The sequence below is a fragment of the Stenella coeruleoalba genome, assembly GCF_951394435.1.
Source record: "Stenella coeruleoalba genome assembly, chromosome: 2".
In the NCBI taxonomy this organism is placed as follows: domain Eukaryota; kingdom Metazoa; phylum Chordata; class Mammalia; order Artiodactyla; family Delphinidae; genus Stenella; species Stenella coeruleoalba.
Window position 1 is genome coordinate 92,879,762 of NC_137147.1, and position 14,719 is coordinate 92,894,480.

The following is a 14,719-nucleotide window of genomic DNA, read 5'->3' on the forward strand; positions in this document are numbered from 1 at the left end:
AAAAAAAAAAGCTATAAGGATATATGGTTCAGCACAGGAAATATATCCTGTATTTAATAACTTTATTTTTTTAATATCTTTATTGAAGTATAATTACTTTACAATGTTGTGTTAGTTTCTGTTGTACAACAAAGTGAATCAGACATAAATGTACATGTATCCCCATATCCCCTGCCTTATAATAACTGTAAATGGAGTATAATCTATAAAAATATTGAATCACTATGTTGTACACCTGAACCTAATATTGTATATCAATTATATTTCAATAAAAAAAGAAAACGAAAAAAAAAGATCCATAAAACGATGTACATAATTCTATATATATCAAACATAGAAATACCAAAAGACCACTATATAGTATACATACTCTTGGTAACAACATTACAAAAGCATCCAAAGGAACAATAAAGGCTAAATTTAGAATAAAAGTTATATCTGAAAAAGTAGAAAGTGGAATGGGATTTTGATGGGGTACATCAAATTTTGTCTGTAATATTTTATTTCTTAAGCTGGGTGATAAGCACTGTCTGCTATATTATGATCTACACACCTGAATTCCATAACAAAAACAACCAGCAAAGAACTCAAATTATATACATTTATTTTAAAATATTATGTACTTTCAGTCAAATAGTATACAATTTAAATTCTGCACCTTTTTTCCTGGCTCCTTATTACCTAATAAAATATTTTTTCAAAAGCAACAGCATCTGTTGAATTAAATGGATCTATCACATATACCTAATTCAATGACCACTGATTGATATGTTTTCAGATGATACCACAAAAATTAATCTGAAAAAGAGAAATCTAAAGAAGTATTGGACATTCTCTATTACAAATCTTGAGCCTTCATATTGGAGTAAACCATAACAACCTATTCTCTGTCCCTGAGTAGTGTGATGATACTTTGTTGATACACTCATTATAGGCATCTATGGTTTTTATTAATGAGTTCTACCTATAACAAAATCTATTTAGTTTAGTTAATGACTTTTCCAATCTATTAAGGATTCCCTCAGAATAGTAAATCTCTGCACTTCGTCAAAATACCATGTAAACAACTGAGTTATAAATAACCTATCCTAAAGTTATTACATAGAAATTTGGTAGTAAAGGAAATTCTACTAAGCTTTATAGCATTTAAAGAAAATATGGTACGACAAAATTTTTTTAAAGGTGATACATCTTTTTTTTTTTAAAGGATGCACCTTGCCTTTATTGAAGTCTTTAAAGAATTCAGTAGCTTACTTCATATTTTTTTTAACATCTTTATTGGAGTATAATTGCTTTACAATGGTGTGTTAGTTTCTGCTTCATAACAAAGTGAATCAGTTATACATATACATATGTTCCCGTATCTCTTCCCTCTTGCATCTCCCTCCCTCCCACCCTCCCTATCCCACCCCTCCAGGCAGTCACAAAGCACCAAGCCGATATCCCTGTGCCATGCGGCTGCTTCCCACTAGCTATCTACCTTACGTTTGTTAGTGTATATATGTCCATGACTCTCTCTCGCCCTGTCACAGCTCACCCTTCCCCCTCCCCATATCCTCAAGTCCGTTCTCCAGTACGTCTGTGTCTTTATTCCTGTCTTACCCTAGGTTCTTCATGACATTTTTTTTCTTAAATTCCATATATATGTGTTAGCATACGGTATTTGTCTTTCTCTTTCTGACTTACTTCACTCTGTATGACAGACTCTAGGTCTATCCACCTCATTACAAATAGCTCAATTTCGTTTCTTTTTATGGCTGAGTAATATTCCATTGTATATACTACTCAGCCATAAATGACACATCTTTTTAAATGACCTTAACTTTTCTACTTAACAGTAACACCTGTCATCTGACATCTCGCTAATAAAGATCCTTCTCCAGGTTTCTATAATTTGGCAAGTCAACAACTACTCTTCCACTTATAAGCCTTATGACCTCTGGTGAGTGATTCTGCTTCTCTGTTCTTTATACAAATAATGGAGGGCGGAAGAAGTGTCTACTTCATAATGGAGTCTTGAGAGTGATATATGTAATTGATATATGTATAGCATTTAGAACGATGGCCACAAAATGCTAATACATGTTAGCTAATATTGTGAAAATTTGTCTAAAGCCTATAACACACTTTGTTTAGTCAGGAGTACCTTCTGGGTAGAGCACCTTCCAGGTGCTGGGTATGGTAAATTATACTCAAAAACAAGGAAGACTGCTAGTTCACATACTGAAGGGTAATTTACAGTCCCATCTTTCTATTCTAGTTAATGTTCTCCAGTCTCCTCCTTATAGTATTAGTCTGCTTCCCAGGTAACTTTCCTTCTATCATTCCTAATGTACTACCAAACTGTCAGAGAAAAGTAGGTAACTAAGCCTATTAAATTTCACTTTGCACATATTTTTCAACCAGTGAACTCTGGGCTTAAGGGTGCTATATTTCTGATAATGGCTTGGCTCAAAAGCTTTTTTTCTTTCTATGAGGAGTTGGGTTTCCAAAGGATGAAGTTTTCAGAAGTCTGGCAGCTGGGATAGTTGAGGTGTTAAGTTATTAACATGTTTTCATGACGCAAGGAGGGACAAATAGTGTTTCACAGACTTTAATCCTAGTACTGCTCCTGAGGTGAAGTAGAAAAAAGATTACCATCTGTCTTTCACAGAGTAACAGTGTGACTTGGCAAAGATGCTTAGGTAAACAGGCAAGTCTATCAATTTCAAAGAACTGCTTACCGCCATACACCAAAATTTCTTCAACAGGGTTCTAAAACCTTTAGATAGTCAGGAAACTAAACACATATTCCCCCAAAAGATCCAGAGTAATTTTCTAAATCCTAGGTGAACCGAACCAAAGGGTCAACAAAATATCTAAAAGTAGTAACTTAATTCAAATTAAACCAACATTTTTATAAAGATAAACTAGAAGAGGTCCAATTCTCCAAGTCACACATTTCACTTATATTCAAACTAATCTAATAATTACAAAGCCCCTTCTAAGAGTGACACACATCTAAGTGTTTTTATACCAATTCATATAAATGACTCAGTTCAAATTCCCATAGATAACCAAATGTTCCTCATGTTCTAAACTAATCTCAACCACTCTGAACTTTGCCTCCAGGCAACAAACTTAAAACAGGCATTTTTAAGACTGCTCATTTTAAGAGCAGTCTCTTAAAAACAGAAACAACAACAAAAAAAAAACTGTAAAATTTAATCATATGCTGAAAGGTTCCCCCAAAAAGAAAGGAGAAACAGAAACCCAGAGTGAAATAACTGAGCAATGGCAATAATCATCAATTGCTACCATTATGTGAATGTATGATGGGGAACGTCACAACTCAAAGATCAGGCAGCTGACAACACCAACCCACTGGTCAATCTTAACATCAAAAAAAGAAAAACAACCAGACAGCATGTGCCTCTTAATGTAATGCAATAAAAAGTACACAGCACCACCTGTGAAGCAGTCTTGCCAAAACATCCAACTAGAATCTCACAGAGTCTTTAGATTAACCACTCGTTCACAGGAAATACAGAGGAGAAAGGAACATGTTACAGGATGCTATATGGATACATTCAACAAAATCCAAACTGTGGGAAATTCTACAGGGCAAATGATCTGGATTTTTTTTTTCATTAAATAAGTGTTAAATGACAAGACCAAAAAAGGGGGGGAGGGGATACAAGAGACTGAGATTTATCAACCAAATGCTGTGTGGACTTCTTTGGATCCTGATTCAAACAAACCAACTGGGAAAAAAAACATGAGAAAATTAAGGAAATATACTGAATATTTAATGATATCAAAGAATTATTAATTTTAGGTGTGCTAATAGTACTGTGGATATGTTAAAGTTTTAGAGATACACATAATGAAGTACCTGTAGATGGAACATGTCTGGGATTTGCTTTTAAATTATCCAGTTGAGGAGGAATGAGAGGGATAATAGCAGAAACAATATTCACATGTTTCAAACTGTTGAAAAGGGTCATGGGTATATGGTGATTCATTGTACTATTATACCTTTGTAAGTTTGAAATCTCCCACATTAGAATGTTAAAGAAAGAGATTATCAGAGTACTGTATCAAAAATATCTATGGTTGGCAAAACTCTCAAACTTAAATTTTAGAAGTGTTTGCTTCAATAGACCTTCATTTAAAAATCAAAACCAGGGACTTCCCTGGTGGCAGAGTGGTTGGGAATCCTCCTGCCAATGCAGGGAACAAGAGTTCAAGCCCTGGTCGGGGAGGACCCCACATGCCACGGAGCAGCTAGGCCCATGCACAACAACTACTGAGCCTGCACTCTAGAGCCCGCAAGCCACAATTGCTGAAGCCCGCATGCCTAGAGCCCATGCTCTGCAACGAGAGGCCACCGCAGTGAGAAGCCCGTGCACTGCAACGAAGAGTAGCCCCCCTCCGCTCACTGCAACTATAGAAAGCCCGCGCAGCCATGAAGACCCAATGCAGCTATAAATAAATAAATTTGTAAAAAAAATAAATCGAAGTCAAAAATACAATTTTAAGTACTGCCTTTAAATATTATATTTGCACATATTAAGTAATGACTTCAACTATTACATGTTTTCATTTTATGTCTGGTTCTTCTTACTGACGTTTGCTAACACACACACACACACCCCTCCTCGAAAGGAACCAAGTTCTAAATATTCTAACGCCTAAACATCTCAATCAGTTCCTTCTTTTCTTCTACTACTTCTTTACGTCAAGCCCTAAATATTTTGGTCAGTCTTGCTACAGCCTCCTTATGGACTCTCTTTTCAGCTTAAACACACAGCAAGTCACCCTCCATACTGATTCCTTCAGTGGACCCCTCATCTCCAGAATAAAATCCAAACTTCTTTGCATAACATACATTGCCCTCAGAAATCTGGTCCCTGCCTATCTTTATAACACTCCCAGACTAGTACCCCATATATCATCCCATACTCCACTCTTTCTAAACTACATACAGTACTCGTACAACAGATCTTAAGATAAACTATGTATGCCTTTTTTTTTTTTTTTAGCCGCACAGCACAGCTTTCAGGATCTTAGCTCCCCGACCAGGGGTCGAACTCAGGCCCTCAGGAGTGAAAGCGCCGAGTCCTAAACACTGGACCAGGGATTTCCCTGGATGCTCTTCTCTTCTAAAGCTCAGTTCCCTTAGACTAACACCACCAATACCAAATTCTACATACCTTCTATTTCCAGGTTAATTAATTCCTATTGCCTCTACGACACTCACTTCTCCTATCAGCTCCTTTGCAAGCCTAACTAGACTTTCCTTTCTCTCTCCCTGACTAGCCTATACATTCACAGTAATCTATGCAGTAATATCAAACTACCTTTTTGCTTTTTGCATAGCTATACTGCCCTTCAAGACAGAGTATCACAGAGCCTGCTAGACACTAAATGTTTGTTTTGTGATGTATGCATCTCCCATTGACAACAGACAGGTAGTTCTTTTATAAATAACTGGAATGTAAGCGGTTTGAAAGTGGGAAATTTGTCTAACACATCTTTGCCACTCCAGTGCTTGGAATATATTAAACACTAAGTGTTTACCAAATGAATGAAACAAATATTTCTAATAGCCATGGTTTTTAATTTTGTAACAAAATTTATTCCACTGCAGTTTCCCTTGTGTTTCTTGGTATTTTATTTGTTTTGTGTTGTTTTTTGGTCTGTTGGCTGATTAGTTTTAAAGCAAAGGCCTTAAACAAGAGTTTACAATAAGAATTATACAGTGTAGCTACAACATACTTAGGGAAACTTTCAGGTCACAGTGTTTACCTTAAAGTTGAGGAGGCTCAACGAATTATCATTATTGGAGAACCTCAGTATTAGGTTATCCTAAGTTTCACTGTAATTTAATTGGAAATTGTAGGGAAAAATCACAAAACTCAATAGCAGTCAGGACCCAAGCAACGTAAAAAATAAAATCAGATTCTTAATTTCAAATTTTAAAGTGAAAACTTCTCCCTGTAGAAACAACAATGCTGCATACAAACGTTGTTTCGGAGGCGGGGGGGTGCATCTGCCACAAAAATGGAAAGACAACAAACACAAGAGAAACTCTGACCACGTCAATTTTTGAAGGCTAGATTTCAAAGTGTGTAGATAGCGACATTAAGAGGCTGAACTTAAGAACAGCACCTGAGGTAAGACTAAGAAATTGACTTTCACTAGAATGTCACTAGAAACAAAGTCATCTGGTTGCTTTAACCAAACAGTAGGAAGCAATGGCTTTTAAGATGATGAATCGTCTTCATTTCCATTTTCTAACGTATCCAAATTTTTTTCTAAATACTTAAGTGGCATGTTCAAATGTATGCTATTTACCATATAAAAAAAGGAAAACTAGACACATCACTGAACAGTATTAATGGTTTGCTTTTTTTTTAATGAAAGGCACTTTGATTCAACTTCCCCCCCCAAAATAGAGTCCCTTAAAATCCACTTAAGTAATAAATGTTAAAATTTAGCGTCGGTAGAGGAACTTAACAAATCCTTCTTTTAAAAATTACGAAAAAAGGTAAAATGACGTTTTTATTGACTTTACCGAAAAATGTGGAAAATAATGGAAAGGTGTACTATTTATTCAAAGCATAACTACTTTCGTGGTTTCAATTTGTATGGTACTTGAATTAGTTTCTAGAGAAAAGTAAACCTGCCAGACTCCAGCAAAGAGAGAATTGTTTGCATGAAGCCTATCTAGTTCAACTACTGACCAGGAATACCTATCCGCTCGTCAAGTCTCTGATCTAAATGACTTTCTCTGTGAGAAATCTTCTAATTTTATTCCTGGCCTTAACAAAAACCTCTATCAGAAGGTGAAATGCGCCGCATCCCTCTCGCAACTTTGGTTTAAAACACGACCAACCCTTCTCTGAGGCAACGGATGAGGCGGTTCGACACAAATCCAGACAACACATCGCCTCGGTACCTACAGCAGCGCCCCAATAAAACCCTTAATTCTTGCTAAAGAAAATTCCAAACCAGATTTAGCGTCAATATCGTCTAATCCCTCCTCTTGGGCTCCAAAGGAAAATGGACCTGTGGAGTACACGCTGCGCAGCAAACAAGGCACAGCTCCAAAGCCGTATCCTCTATCCCGTTTTTGCTCCCTCTCAGCCCTCCCTCTGCTTCCATGCAGAACTTGAGCAGAGCATTTGGCTGCCTTATCTGCCAGCAACAAGCGCCAGGAGGAACGCGCTCCCGGGAGATGCGGAGCTTGCAGGCTGAGCGCTGCCTCTGGCGCGCTGCGGCCGCTCAGCTCTGCCAGGTCCTCCGCGGCTCCCGCCTCTGCCGCCCCGAAGAGCCCTCGCTTGAGCCCTGGCTCCGCTCAGGGGATTCCCGCGACGAGGTGTCGCGCCAGATTTGCTACCTGCTTCCTGCTCCTCACCCGCGAAAGAACTGCACTCCCGTCCCGCCACGGCAAGTCCGGAAGCCTCAAGGCAAACCGGCGGTGCATAGCCCCAGGAAGAGCGGCTCCGCGCACACACTTGCCAGCCGAGTCCTCCCCCTTCCCTGCCCGCAACCCCCAGGGCCATTCCCCCGCCTGGGCCTGCGTGGGTCCAGTACCATTCTCCTCACGGGGCGGACTCCGGAAGGGCAGCAACTCCACCTCCTCCTCCTCCGCGGCCTGTAGCCATCTATCGGGAAGCGTCTCCGGAGGCGGCAGCAGAGGCCGCCGGACAAGGACAGCCCAGGGAAACCTTCTCAGAACTAACTCAGCTCCGGCACTAGCAGCAGAAACTGAGTCTTTCATAATTGTGCGACCAACTCCGCCGGGTGACTGGCCACAGGGACGCGCCCGCGCCCGCCTCCGCCGGCGACGGGGCTGGAGACAGACCACGTGAGGGGCGCGTCGTGTGCGTAGCCGCCCGCGGCCCGGGTCACGTGAGAGGCGCGCGCTCCCTCACTTCCAGGCCGCCTCCATGCGCGCCGCGCGTACGCGTCGGGCACGAGCGCCCCCGTCCCAGCACCTCGGCTATGCCGAGTTGGGTGAGGTGTTCTCCCCAGATCTCCGTGGGATACCTAGGCGGGACTTGCACAAACATCTGCCTCAGCTCGGGGAGTGGAACTTAAGGAAGCGATAGTTGAGGTTTAAGGTTTCAGGCCGCTGGGATCCCGCCGGGAGTTGTGGCGTGGTCTTGTCTGTGTTAACTGGGCCTGGCGTCTGCCTGCAACCCCGTAGCTGTGCCTCAGCGAGGGTGGAGGCCTTCCATGTTTTTCTCTCCTAGTCCAAAATGGAAAATTATCTTGACCCAAATCATGTTCTTCCTCTAGCTTCCCCTGTTTGTGCCAGCAAAAATTCTTCTGGCTTTAACTGTGGGCACTAGCCTTTCCCTCCAGAGATATCTCCCGCCGGCGCAGACACACCACACACCTGAACCTAAGACTGTGGCTTTTCTGTCTTTCCTTTTCCTTTGTTCTCACACCAGCCCAGGTTTGACCATTAGGGTTGCTTTTCACACTCCGGAAAAACGTCAAGAGTTCCTCTGTCTGATGCTAATCTTATCTCTTTTTTAAAAACAGTTTTATTGGGACTTCCCTGGTGGTGCAGAGGTTAAGAACCTTCCTGCCAATGCAGGGGACACGGGTTTGAGCCCTGGTCCTGGAAAGTTCCACACGCCAGGGAGCAACTAGGCAGGTGCGCCACAACTACTGAGCCCGCAAGCCTAGAGTCTGTGCTCTGCAACGAGAGAAGCCACCTCGATCACCTCGATGAGGCACCTGTGCACCGCAACTAGAGAAAGCCTGTGAGCAGCAACAAAGACCCAATACAGCCAAAAATAAATAAATAAAGTAAAATTATTTTAAAAACAGCTTTATTGAGGGATAATTGACATGTCAATTAAGTAACCTATGCCTATTTAAATGTACGATTGGACAAGTATTGACATATTTATACACCCATGAAATCGTCACACTCAAGGCAGTGAACGTATTCATTACCTCACATTTTCCTTCTGCCCTTTATAATTCTTCCATCCTGTCCCTCCCCATCTCCATCCTTTAGCAACTACTGATCTGCTTTCACTCACTATAGATTAGTTTGCATATTCTAAAGTTTTATGTAGTGGAATTATACCATATGTACTTTTTTGGGGGAAGGGAGAGGAGGTCTGGCTTCTTTCACTCAGCATAGCTATAACCTTGTAAACCTTTTAAAACACAATTCACTGAAGTAGGATCTTCTCTTCAACAAAACTGATCCACCCATTTTCCCTAACAAGCTTTGGCCATACTTGTGAACAATCTTCAATTACAGACATACCCTGGAGATATTTCAAGTTCCATTCCAGACCACTGCAATAAAGTGAATATTGCACTAAACTGTGTCACATAAATGTTTTGGTTTCCCAGTGCATATAAAAGTTATGTTTACACTATACTGAGGTCTATTAAGTGTACAATAGCATTATGTCTAAAAAAAACTACATACCTTAATTTAAAAATACTTTATTGCTTTGAAAATAGTATCTTTGGGCTTCCCTGGTGGCGCAGTGGTTGAGAGTCCACCTGCCAATGCAGGGGACACGGGTTCGTGCCCCGGTCCGGGAAGATCCCACATGCCGCAGAGCGTCTGGGCCCGTGAGCCATGGCCGCTGAGCCTGTGCGTCCTGAGCCTGCGCGTCCTGAGCCTGTGCTCCGCAACGGGAGAGGCCACAGCAGTGAGAGGCCCGCGTACCACAAAAAAAATAAAATAGTATCTTTGAAGAGCAATAAAATGAAGTTCAATAAAACAAGGTATGCCTGTATTGTATATTCCTTCCCCATCTGGCAGGTCCAGCAGGACCAAGGTTTAAAAAATGGTTTTTTTTTTCTTTTTGGCGGTATTGGGTCTTTGTTGCTGAGCGCAGGCTTTTCCCTAATTATGGAGAGCGGGGGCTACTCTTCGCTGCTGTACGTGGGCTTCTCATTGCGGTGGCTTCACTTGTTGCAGAGCACAGGCTCTAGGCGCTTGGGCTTCAGTAGTTGTGGCATGCAAGCTCAGTAGTTGTGGCTCGCAGGCTCTAGAGCACAAGCTCAGTAGTTGTGGCTCACTTAGTTGCCCCGCGGCATGTGGGCTCTTCCCAGGCCAGGGGTTGAACCCATGTCCCCTGCATTGGCAGGCAGATTCTTAACCACTGCGCCACCAGGGAAGTCCTAAAAAAATGTTTTAAAACATGTGTCATACCTTTCCTACTAGATTGTCAGCCCCTTGGGGCAGGGATCTAAATGTTTATTTTCTAGATCTCAGCTGGGCCTACGCACTTTCTGCCTTTAGGGAGTTTATAATCTAGAAGGTGGAAACAAACCAGAAAATCAAAATAAAATGAGATAAGAGTGCTCTGTTCTCCTTGGTCTTTGTGTCTCTGGCCTTTTTGTACCCACAAGTCCCCTTGCTTGGATGGTGTAGAAAAGAAACAAGAATAGCTCAATGATAGTTGGTCTCCAGAAATTTTTGGTAAATTGGAGCATTTAGTGTAGAGTTAGAAATGTTGCTTGCCATTTCAGTAAACAGCGAATGTTGCCCATGATCAAGCCATCAGCCACTATCACCTTGTGCTCTGAGGGGAATTCAGGATAGAGAAAGACAGGATACTGGCTCTAGATAGTTAAGATGCATATCAAAGGAATAATTTCAATGAGCCCAGACCCTTATTTATTTATTTGGCTACATCAGGTCTTAGTTGCAGCATGCGGGATCTTTCATTGCGGCACACGGGCATCTCGCTAGTTGTGGTGCACAGGCTCAGTAATTGCGGCATGTGGGCTCTAGAGCGCTCAGGCTTAGTTGCCCCGCGGCATGTGGGATCTTATTCCCGCCCCCCCCCCCCCCCCCCCCCGCCAGGGATTGAACTGGCATCTCCTGCATTGGAAGGCAGATTCTCAACCACTGGACCACCAGGGAAGTCCCTCAATGAGCCCAGACTCTTGCATCTTCCCATACATAGAAAAGCACTAACATCATTAACTTGAGATATCTGTTTTTTTGTAATTAGCAGTAATGTTTTGATGTTCGACTACATGTCTTTTTCTAGCAAAGACTCCTACATAACCTGGCTCCTCCCTTACCTCTTTGAAACAGTTTCTCAAAGCTATCTGAGAATCTGTTTCCAGGCTACAGTACTCAGTAATGTTCTTGAATAAAACATAATTCTCAACTTTTAGGTTGTGCATTTTTTCCCACTGACACCTTAATTGAACTACTGAAAATAAATTATTTAATTTACAGGTGATCAGACAGCCCTGAAGTTCACATATGCTGACCTTCAGTGAGCAATCAGTTCTGGAGGATGAATATATTCATTCAAAAAAAAGTGTTGGGACTTCCCTTGTGGTCCAGTGGGTAAGACTCCGCGTTCCCAATGCAGAGGATCCGGGTTCGATCCCTGGTGGGGGAACTAGACCCCACATGCATGCTGCAACTAAGACATGCCTCAGCCAAAGTAAATAAATATATTTTTTAAAAGACACTCAAACAGCCTCTGAAGAGGTACATGTGGCAAGGGGCTGAGACCTCCCAACAGCCAATACCAAGTTACTGGCAAGAAAGTGGAGCAACAGGAACTCTCATTCATTGCTTGTGGGAATACAAAATAGTAGTGACACTTTGGAAGATAGTACGACAAAAACTAAACATACTCTTTTGATAGGATCCAGAAAGTGTGCTCTTTGGTATTTACCCAAATGAGGTAAAAACTTTTGTCTACATAAAAGCATGCAAATAGTTGTTAATAGCAGCCTTATTTATAATTGCCAAATATTCAGAGCAATCAAGATGTCCTTCAGTGAGTGGATAAACTAACTGTGGTACATCCACAGAATGGAATATTATTCTGTGATAAAAGAAATGAATTATCATGCCATGAAAAGACATGTAGAAAACTTAAATAAATATTTGTAAGTGAAAGAAGCCAATCTGAAAGGCTACAAACTGTATGATTCCAACTGTGTGACACTCTGGAAAAGGCAAACTATGGAGACATTTAAAAGATCCGTGGTTGCCAGACGTTTGAGAGGAGGGAGGGAGGGAGGGATGTATAGGTGGAGGACAGGGCATTTTTAGGGCAGTGAAACTACACTATATGATACTGTAATGTGGATACCTGTCATTATACATTTGTCAAAGCCTGTAGAATGTACAACGCAAAGAGTGAATGCCAATGTAAATTACGAACTTTAATTAATAATAAAGTATCAATATGTGCTTATCAACTGTGACTAATGTACCACACTAATGCAAGATGTTAATAATAGGGGAAACTGGGGGGAGGGAGGAGTGTTGTGAAAGGGGTATACGAGAACTTTCTATACTTTCTCACTCAATTTTTCTGTAAATATAAAACTGCTCTAAAAATAAAGTGTATTAATTTTTTTAAAAGCATATGGGCAAAGTAGAATAGAAACACAAGTTAAGGACAAAAAAAGAATAATGCAAAATTTCCTATTCTTGAGAAGGTTACCTTTCTTAAATGAATAATGATGGGTATCAAGTCATATTTAAAATCTAAGTGATAAAATTTACATTTTAAAGTCTATAAATTTTTAATATTCTGTTAATTACATTTATTGCAAATATTTTAAATTATGATAAAATATACAAGGGTTACATAGTATTTTTTACACTGATACATATTTTATTGAGATATAATTGACATATAATATTATATTAGTTTCAGGTGTACATCATAATGATTTGATATATGTATATATTGCAGAATGTTCACCACAATAAGTCCAGTTAATATCCATCCATCCATAGTAGTTTCTCAAAATTATTTTAAGTGGTATGTAAACAAAAATACTTGAAGACCATCACTCCAAGTCTCTTTCATTATTTTGGAAGAAGATAGATACAGCCATAGTGTTTTAGACTTCACGTTTCATAAGGACATTTAAAAAAATAAGATTAAGAACCATGAGAAAAGAAATGGATTATATAACTTCCAAACTGTAGAGGAGAAATGGATTAAAACAAAAACAAAAACTCGGTCAATCTAAAAAATGTCAGTGATTAGTCCACAATTTCCTCTTGGTTTTTGTAATTTAAATTTGTTAACTAAAATATACAATACTTGGTGTTGTATTTACATTTAGAATGTTTCAGAAGCACATTTTGCTGTTTTAAACACATCAACAGCTGCAGTAAGGATGTGGCAATTATAAAACAACCATTTTAAACATTAGCAGATTCTTTGTGGTTTTAGGGTATTTAATAATAAAGAGGCTAAATTTTAACCTAGGAAAAGTATTTTTAGAATGCTGCAAGTTTATTGTAATTTATATTTAAAGGGACCAATAAATAGTGCAGTTTATGAGTGATGACTATCTCTGACACTAGCCAGGTTTTATGACTTCCCACAATTATTTAAAACATGCTTCATCTTGATGTCCGCACAAATGTGTATAGAGGTTTACATTCAGATAAGTAAAAGCAGGCTCCATAGTAAAACAGTTGGAAAGCATCAGAGTCCTTACTTCCTAACACTGAAGAGCAAGCATTTATTGAATGGTTTCTCTCTGCCAGGTATTATTCTAGTCACTCAACTTGTATTAACTTAAGTCCTCTGAACTCTATGAGCTACATACTATTATTATCATCCCTATTGTACAGAGGAGGAAACTGAGGCACAGGGCAGAACCACAGTTTCAACCAAGGCAGCCTAATTCCAGAGTTTATGTCCTTAACACTTCTGCTATATTACCTCTTGTGACAGTAAAACACATTGAGAAAGCTGTTACTAATAATAGAGAACAGATTATATATGATTCAGCCTTTCACAAAATCTTTTCTTCAAACTATTTAATCAGCTAATCAAGATTCTTTGTTTACTTCACTAGGTCCAAATATTTGGCTTATATGATTGTTTTCACATTAATCATGCTCTAACTTCTCCCTAAACGGATTTGCCACCAGCATTAAGTCCCTGAGCAACCTGAGAAGGGGACACTGTGTTGAAAACTGAAGAACACTGGCAACATTAAAACAATTAAAATTGATTAAAGCATCAAATTAAAACAATTAAAAAGAGAGCCAATATATAAAGTATATGTTTTATGATCAATTTCCCTGTCACTTAAAATTAGACCCTCATAAATGTTTGGCAAATCCTTTGTATAAGCAGAGCTATTAAACCAGTTCCAAGAAATTTTGCAGTAATTTGGATTGAGGATTAATGGATTTTCTTTCTTAGGCATTCTTTCAAAAGAATTAACCTGTTTTGTAAGAGGAAAGCTAATAAAATGGCACCAAAAATACCTGGAATCTTTCAAATATTTTTTTTAATTAATTTATTTTTGGCTGTGTTGGGTCTTCGTTGCTGCGCGCAGGCTTTCTCTAGTTGGCAGTGAGCTGGGGCTACTCTTCGTTGTGGTGTGCGGGCTTCTCATTGCGGTGGCTTCTCCTGTTGCGGAGCACGGGCTCTAGGGCACGTGGGCTCAGTAGTTGTGGCACACTGGCTTAGTTGCTCCGCGGCACGTGGGATCTTCCCAGACCAGGGCTCGAACTCATGTTCCCTTCATTGGCAGGGGGATTCGTAACCACTGCACCACCAGGGAAGACCCTCAAGTATTAATCTCTAACCCCAATAGTTTAGTACAGTGCCTGGTATATCATAAGTATTCAATAAATAGTTCTTGAATAATTGAGAGGATGAAAATCAGGCTTCTTGAATTAGAGTGTATGCATATATGTTATTTATGCAATATACAAGTAATAAACATTTTT

At 39.9% G+C, this 14,719-nt stretch overlaps 1 protein-coding gene across 1 annotated transcript in view; it reads right to left on the reverse strand.

Annotated features, from left to right (window-relative positions):
* TRPM7 (transient receptor potential cation channel subfamily M member 7) overlaps positions 1–7,713 on the reverse strand; it is a 121,518-nt gene extending 113,805 nt beyond the window's left edge. Inside the window, exon 1 of the mRNA XM_079914322.1 lies at positions 7,582–7,713. Within this exon, the coding sequence (XP_079770448.1) occupies positions 7,582–7,584 (3 nt within the window). The 5' untranslated portion in view covers positions 7,585–7,713. The remainder of the gene's footprint in view (positions 1–7,581) is intronic.
* Positions 7,714–14,719: the final 7,006 nt, after the last annotated feature.